The sequence below is a fragment of the Dermochelys coriacea genome, chromosome 12 (genome assembly GCF_009764565.3).
Source record: "Dermochelys coriacea isolate rDerCor1 chromosome 12, rDerCor1.pri.v4, whole genome shotgun sequence".
Classification (NCBI taxonomy): Eukaryota; Metazoa; Chordata; order Testudines; family Dermochelyidae; genus Dermochelys; species Dermochelys coriacea.
In genome coordinates, this window is record NC_050079.1 from 18,306,061 (window position 1) to 18,314,254 (window position 8,194).

The following is an 8,194-nucleotide window of genomic DNA, read 5'->3' on the forward strand; positions in this document are numbered from 1 at the left end:
TCTAACAAATATATAACAGGGAAAGAGCCCGCTTGGAAACTTCTTTCCCCCCAAAATCCTCCCAAACCCTACACCCCCTTTCCTGGGGAAGGCTTGATAAAAGTCCTCACCAATTTGCATAGGTGTACACAGACCCAAACCCTTGGATCTTAAGAACAATGAAAAAGCAATCAGGTTCTTAAAAGAAGAATTTTAATTGAAGAAAAAAATAAAAGAAACACCTCTATAAAATCAGGATGGTAAATACCTTACAGGGTAATCAGATTCAAAACATAAAGAATCCCTCTAGGCAAAACCTGAAGTTACAAAAAGACACAAAAACAGGAATATACATTCCATTCAGCACAGCTTCTTTTATCAGCTATTTAAACAAAATAGAATCTAACACATATCTTGCTAGATTACTTACTAAGTTCTAAGACTCCTTTCCTTTTCTGTTCCTGGCAAAAACAACACACAGACAGAGAGAACCTTTGTTTCTCCCCCACTCAGCTTTGAAAGTATCTTGTCTCCTCATTGGTCATTTTGGTCAGGTGCCAGTGAGATTATCCTAGCTTCTTAATCCTTTACAGGTGAAAAGATTTTTCCTCTGGCCAGGAGGGATTTTAAAGGTGTTTACCCTTCCCTTTATATTTATGACAGAGACGGACCCTAAATATTATTATAGTTCTTAGTGCTTTCCTCAACCTCTTTTATTCAGTGTTAAGAAAAGGAAGAAAGTACAAAAACTCTCCCATTCACATTGTACCAGATCTTTCTGATCCCATAAAATGTGATTAGAACAGTTATGAACTTTCTCTGACATCTCAGATTTGTGCATCCCTCTGACAAAATAATTTCTATGTAGTTGGTTTTTTGTTTGATTTTTGTTTTTTATGATTAAGGGGCAGTACCTTAACCAGACTTTTAATAATATTCTTGTTACAAACAGAACAATTTAAAGTTTACCCTGACACATGACAATAGTCAAGTTTATTACGTCAGAACTATTATATTAAGGTGCATTTATGATTTACATAGCTCCGATGCACAGCACTACTGAAATGCCCAGGATTATTTAACTGCAGCACCTAGGCTGTGATCTTGTTAAATTTCACAAGTTAAGCAGCATCAGGCCTGGTCATCACTTTGGTAGAAGACAAAAACGCAAAAATGCTGCAAGCAGTACTCTCAGCAATTTGGTCACTGGCACTCTTGAGTGAACTGAACCAGCACCCCAGTTTGGCAATATTGAGTACTATATTCCTGGTAAGTGACATATTTTGAATGAGATATAAAATAAAATTTCTGATTATTTGTGGTCACTAAAAGTTCCATTACACTTTTTGCTGGGCATCAAATGGCAGGTCTGGGTTTCCAACATGGAAGTCCTGGAGAAGTCCGGTTTTGTCAGCATCAAGGCTCATTTGATCTGCATACACTTGAGACAGACTGGCCACACAGTCCGTATGCCTGAGACCCATTTATCAAAACAATTCTAGTATACCAAATTAAGCTCTGGCAATCATAAGCATGAAGGGTCAATGAAATGCTTCAAAGCCACCCTGAAATAAAATCTGTGCAAACAAAAATTTCTGACTCAACCTTTGAGCAACTGGCGATAGATTGTATTGCATGGTACCATGCAACAAGGATGCATGTCCATGACTTTGAGAAGAATTCTGTTGAGCAGCTGGAAATACAGAGCCAGGCATAAAAACACTGTGCAACTCATGCACCACAACTACGCAAATGACTGTGGCCAGTGTGGTAAATTCTGTTCTTCTTGAATTGATCTGTGGAATCACCCAAAGACCCATTAGTACAAACAAGGATTGTCAATGTCTTCCTCGAAATCAAGATGACTAGCATCATCAACACCACCACACCTTTTGCAAGACATTATGCATATGCTGCCAACAGGATTGGCATAAGAACAGAAATTGATTCTACAGCTTTACTATCAAAGACTTATTATTTATCCAGTGTCTGGAAGTGTAGTAGGCTCTTTCACAGAATACAAAGACGACATAGTTCCCGCCTCAGAGAGTTTCCAATCTAAATTCAGTCAAAAATTAAACAGAGGAAAGGGATAAACATACAAGCAAGTGAAGTATATCATGTGCCTTGTTATTGCATAATTTTGGGGGATGAAAGACTACATGTTTAGTTCTGCTCTTTTCTTTCTGCTCATCTGCTTCTTCTAGCCATGTGTCCAAGATCCACACCCTGCCTCTTTTAAAACACTTTCCTTCTCTACCTTCCAATCATTTCTATCCATGTTTTCCATTCTAGATTTTCAAATGAGGAGGAGGATTACATCATGAGGGAATAAACCAAGGGAAAAAAACAAGTCAATCTTCAATAGTTCTATGAATCTGGAGCATCTAAAGGTAGTCTGGTGGGAGTAAGCTTCAGCCGCTGAAGTCCAGCAGAACTAGTCAAGAGAAGACTTCCCTGGCAGCCAGTCAAGCCACTGTAGAGGGGTTGCCATAGAGCAATGTGAATCACTGCTGATTTCAATATGCCCAGGGCTCAATATGCCTGCTCAAACATATCCTTTTCTTTTAGCAGAGCTCACAGAAGGGCTCAAAAAGACATGCTCTAGCACACAGATATAAAACATTTTTAAACGTCCACAGCATCTGTTTGCTAGACTTAATGTCAAAATCTAGAATCATCACTGACAAGAAAACAAAACCAATTCTCCCATTTTTGGGATAACCAAAACACTTTAGACCCCAGTGCTCCTAGTGCAACCTATAGGAAGTTGTTGCAAGCTGGGAGAGAAGTTAAGCTAAGTCTTTATCTTCTATTTAGTCTTTCCAATTTATTTATTTTTCTTTCAACAAACCTACTCAACATACTTTTTCTCCTTCTGTAAATGGAGTCTGCTAAGACATCACCACTCACTTCATTCAAATTCTTCTACCAAACACTTCTCCCATGGTGCCCACAAAAGTAAAAACAATAATTAAAAAATAATCACCCACTTTATACTATCAATGCCAGCTGTGGAAACCAGGCCTTCACCAAGGCCTAATCTAAAGACAACATAACTATTCAGCTGCAATTTGGCTTAGAGTTCTTTTATTACTCGAATGATGCAGGAGATAGAAAGATCCCTGCTTGACTCTCTGAGGAAATTAGATATGGAAATCTGTGTAAAACAATGAATATGGAACCCCACAATGCCATTTTTCACTGCTTTCCAGGAAAGAACCACACTTTAATACCACCAGCTGTGAGCATCCGTTATCACATTCCATTCCAACAACAGCACCTCCAGCAACCTAGTGCCTCTGAACACTAATCTAGCCAACATCTTTTTTGCAGCGTCCTAGTTTTCCTTAGCTATGTCTGATCCAAGCGCTATATTCACCAAAGGACTTTTTCTCTTCACTCCCAGAATCAGGCCCCACTGAGATTCATAAAATCCACACTTAGCTGCCGCCAAACCCTGTAGGCACCTACATTTTTGCAGTAAAAGTTCTCCCGGTGTCTATGTTTCTGCCTGTGCACTGCAGCTCCCACCCAGGTATCCAAACACCTAAGCCTCAAAGCAATGCATGAATCAGGGAAAGATGGTGTTCCTCTGCCTCAATTGCCTGTGGGACCCAATCCGGATCCCACAGCAGAGCTAACGCAACAGCTGGTGGGGGAAGAAGGAGGCCCTCCCTCATAACTTTTAGACCACTTGTCAGGGTACTCACCTGGGTCAAGGAAGACCCCTAGCTGAAGTCCCGCTCTACCTGCAGGGAGCATGGATCTGAACAGAGATCTGCCACCTCTCAGTTGAGTGTCCTAACCACCGGGCTGTAGGATTTTGTGATGTGGGGCTTCCTCAGTCTTTCCTATTGAAGCCGGTCCATTGTGGATAAATAGTTTAAGAGTCACTGGAACAGGAAAACTGGACCCTGGGTCTCCCACCTGCCAGTGAGTGCTCTAACCAGGCTGGAAACTCATTCTCATGCTTTTTCTTTCTCCATCTCTCTCTGGCCCAATGATTCTTTCATTATTTAGTCACAGTAGAGACTAAGGGAGACTCACATCAGAATATTCCACAGTGGACAGTCCACAGTGGACTGGCTAGGCCACAACTGAGAAATGAGAGACCACTGTTCAAATCTCTTCTCCCCCACAGGTGGACAGGGGACTTGAACACGGCTCTCCCACATCAAGAGAGGGTTTGTAGCTAAGAATCTCAAGCAGAGGCAGGTGCCTCCCTGTAGCCTGGATTTAGGCACTGATCTCTCTGAGAGAGACAGGGAGATGCCCTCTCCTTGGCATTTCCCATCAGCTAGCTCAGCCAGGGAGCCACCTAGCATGCTGGCTCTTGTTAATCCTATTTATTCTGAGTATACAGTGTTGTTGTAGCTGTATTTGGTGCCTTAAAATAAGAGAACCATCTCCTTCCATTCATTGTATAGGAAGCCTGAGCATTTAAACTCAGACTTTGAGAGTTCCAGTGATTTTCTAAACACCTTTTAGTTAGGCATGGTGATGTATCGCCACCCCATAAGTTCCTTTGTGAATCTGGCCCCAAGTAATGAATAAGGGCTAGGCCTACTTAATATTCAAAAAAGTCTGATTTTGTCATGAGATAACATAGGCGTTGATATTTCCTGGTAAATGATCTAGTCCCAAATCTTGTAACAAACTGTGTATAGCACAGTATGTTCCCACATGGAACTCAGAATAGGATCAGGATCTTAGCATATAGGATCTTTGAACTATGTCAAAGAACATTTCAAACCACTTGTTTTATAGCAAGAGGGTTTAAGGCAGGGGTCTCAAATTCAATGTACATTAGGGCCAGTGCCAGTCCTCAAATCCTCCCAGAGGGCCAATGTCACTCTTGCTGCCCAGAACCCCCCCCAAACTCCGCCTGCCACTTGCCTAAGACTCTGGGAAGGAGTTTGGGTACGGGAGGAGGTCTGGGGTAGGGGATTGGGGTGCAGAAGGGGTGAGAGGTTGGGCTCTGGGAGGGATTTTGGGCAGGGGAGGGGGTCTTGGGTGTAGGCTCTGGGATGGAGTTTGGGTACTGGGTGCAGGCTCTGGGCTGGGGCAGGAGGAAGGGGTGGGGGTGCAGGATCTAGGAAGGGGTCGGGGGGTGTGGCGCTTACCTGGGACTCCAAGGCAGGGTGGGGTGGGCCAGGCCGTGGGGCCTCCACATATTGCTTCCCCCAGGCACCACCCCCACAGCTTCCCATTGGCTGCAGGGCGCTCAGGGTAGGAGCAGCACATGAAGACACAGCCCCACCCCAGGGAGGGGCCAACAGCCACTGGAGCGAGCGCACAGGAAGTTGCTCAGCTCCGCAATGCTGTGCTGCCGGTGGTGGGCGGGGCCCCGGGCGGGTATGGGGAGCAACCAGGGTCGGCAGCAGGGCCAAGGGAGAGAATCCAAAATTGCTGGAGCCCGGAAGGCCACATTGGGGAGGTTCTCAGGCCACAGATGGCCCATGGGCCGGGAGTTTGAGACCCCGATTTAAGGACAAGGCAGTACTCAAAAATAAAATACAAACTTACTAAGTATAAACAAAAACAGTTCTAGAACGGGATCTTCAAACTTCATTGCACCACAGCCCCCTTCTGACAACAAAAATTACTGCACAACCCCATGAAGGGGGACCGAAGCTTGAGCCCACTCAAGCCCCGCCACCCTGGAGGGAATGGGGGGTGGGGAGCCAAAGCCCCATCTCCCCAGGCTGGGGGGCCAAAGCCGAAGGGCTTCAGCCCCGGGCAGGAGGCCTGTAATCTCAGCCAGCCCTGGCAACCCCATTAAAATGGGGTCCTGACCCACAGTTGGAGAACTGCTGTTCTAAAATATTAAAGCAACTAACCTGTACTGCATATTTGTAGAACTGTTCTGACAGCTCTCCCAGTTCTTCCTCGGATTTAGTCTGGTTGGTAAATTGTTCAAGTCGGTCCAACTGTTCGACCTCAGCAATAGGATATGGTTTTTCTTTTAGCAATTGCAAGATTTGAAATCTGCAGAGGCCAGTAATTAGCAAGGTGTAATGTGGTTTAGGCCAGTTGCTGCCAACCACCTGAACTGCCAGTGCAGCAGTGCCAATCCTGAAAACGTTCCAAAAATTCATGTTATTTGCAAGCATTCAGCTGAGCATTTTACTCCAACAATCAAACTAATTTACTTCCAACTTTTATATTTCATCAAAAATTCATACTGCATTAAAAAGAAATCAAACCAAAACCTCAAGAAACAAAGCTAACCACAATAAACATAATTTAGGGCCCAAACCTGCATACACATATAACTTTATGAACCAGAAGAGTCCAACTGAACTCAGTGGGAATTCACGCGCTTTAAATTTACTTGTGTGCGTAAGAATTTGGAAGACTGAGGTGTTGCATTTTAATATTTAAGTTCTTTGAGAGGGAGTCTGGGCCTTAGTACAATCACGCACTATTGTAAGTCAGGTGCTACTCCATTTAAAGTCAATGGAATTACATTGGTATAAGTGACCTAAGTAACTTAACATTGCCTGTAAATTTACATTTACAGTACCGATTAAAACAAAATGTTGGCTCCTGCAACAAAGAAGTGGGAGCAGGCCCACTGATATCAATAGGCTATATACCTTACACTTACGTACAAGTTGTCCCAATGGATGCAACCTATTTTGCTCATGAGACAACTCATGTAACTAAAGTATTCAGGTGTGTAAGTGTTTGCAGGATCTGTTGCAATCACATTACTCATTTGAGTAAGAATAAGTCATGAATAATCACCATATTCTTTCAATGACCCAGGATTAATTTTTTGCAAGTTTCACTTGAAAAAAAACTAATGATTTTACATTCTTCTACCCCTCCTCTAATATTTTGCCATTCTCTTTCCACCCAGTAGTAAGTAGCGTAAGGGGCACCAGGCGGGGGACCAGGCCTGGGGCAAGGAGGCCTGGGCGGAGGGTGCGTAGGTGAAGGAAGCAGGCGTTGAGGATGGTGGTGGTGGCCTGGAAGGAATGAGTGTGGCGGGGAGAAGGCAGGAAATGGGGTACCCAGGTGGGGGGGGGTGGCAAAGAGGGCAGGGAATGAGAGCGCCTGGTACAAGCCGGGCAGGGAGCGTGCGGCGGCGGGGCAGGAGAAGAAAGGCAGGGAGAGGATGTTGGAGCCCCACCGGGCAGGGTGTATGAGGTGGGGGGGGGGCAGGGAGGGGGAGCCCGGCCGGGCAAGGGAAGGAGCAGGCCGGGCCGGGATGGGGATGGGGGAGCCCGGCCGGGCAGGGGCTGTCCCGGGGCCCTCACCGGTGCAGGGAGGGCAGCTCGTCGCAGTCGGAGGCGGGGTCGCTGGTGTTGGGGATCACCCCGATGATGGTGCTCTTCAGCGAGGTGCCCTTCAGCAGCCGGCTGCGCACCAGCTGCATGTTCCGCGGCGAGTCCACGCTGCTGCGCATGGTGGAGCCAGGCAGCAGGACCCCCTCGTGGGTGAGCAGCAGCGGCAGGCGGCCGGGGATCTGGATGGCGCTGCCGGAGGCCATGGCCGGGGGAGCAAAGCCGCGGCCGGGCGGGGCAAAGTCCACAGCGCCCGCTCGCCCCGCTACGGGCTGCGGGCGGGGACAATCTGCAGCCGCTGGGCGCTTCGTGCTGCCACCTGCTGGGCGCTGCGGCTGCTGCAGCCAATGCCCAGTCTGAGCCAGCTCCCGGGGAACCGCCGTAGCCGAGGGGTCATGACCAGGGGCGGCTCGAGCAATTTTGCCGCCCCAAGCAGCCGCCGCCGCCGCAACAGCTGGGAAGCTGGTGGCTGGATCCGGGCCTGGTCATGACCATCAATGCAGAGACAAGCAGGACACGCATAAGAAATACACATTCAGGGAATGACATTAGTATTAAAATAATGCATAAAGTGAATCATGTTAAAATTAAATGCGCAGTAGTAAGTAAAATAACGCACACAATACGTTATACCAAGTATACATTGTATAATTAATACAACGAATGGCAAGATCATAATTAATAGTGATTTTAATAGGTAATATGTAGGGTGGTGATGTGTCAAAGTCCTGGGGAGATTTCAACTCCCTGACCTCCACGGATGCGTGCAGACCAAACCGACCCGGGATCGCCCGGCCGCTATGCTCAAATAAATGTGTTAGTCTCTAAGGTGCCACAAATACTCCTTTTCTCTTTGAAACTTGTGATTTCACACCGTAAACTACCTGTCAACTGTTTTGATCGTTTGAATGGCTAGTCTA

The 8,194-nt window shown here is 46.2% G+C and overlaps 1 protein-coding gene across 1 annotated transcript in view; it reads right to left on the minus strand.

Annotated features, from left to right (window-relative positions):
* Nucleotides 1–7,714, minus strand: part of LONP2 (lon peptidase 2, peroxisomal) — a 93,985-nt gene extending 86,271 nt beyond the window's left edge. The window contains exons 1-2 of the mRNA XM_038368688.2: nucleotides 7,248–7,714; nucleotides 5,823–6,057 (exon numbers count right to left, since the gene is read on the minus strand). Coding sequence (XP_038224616.1) covers nucleotides 5,823–6,057; nucleotides 7,248–7,480 — 468 coding nt within the window. The 5' untranslated portion in view covers nucleotides 7,481–7,714. The remainder of the gene's footprint in view (nucleotides 1–5,822; nucleotides 6,058–7,247) is intronic.
* Between the last annotated feature and the right edge of the window lie 480 nt (nucleotides 7,715–8,194).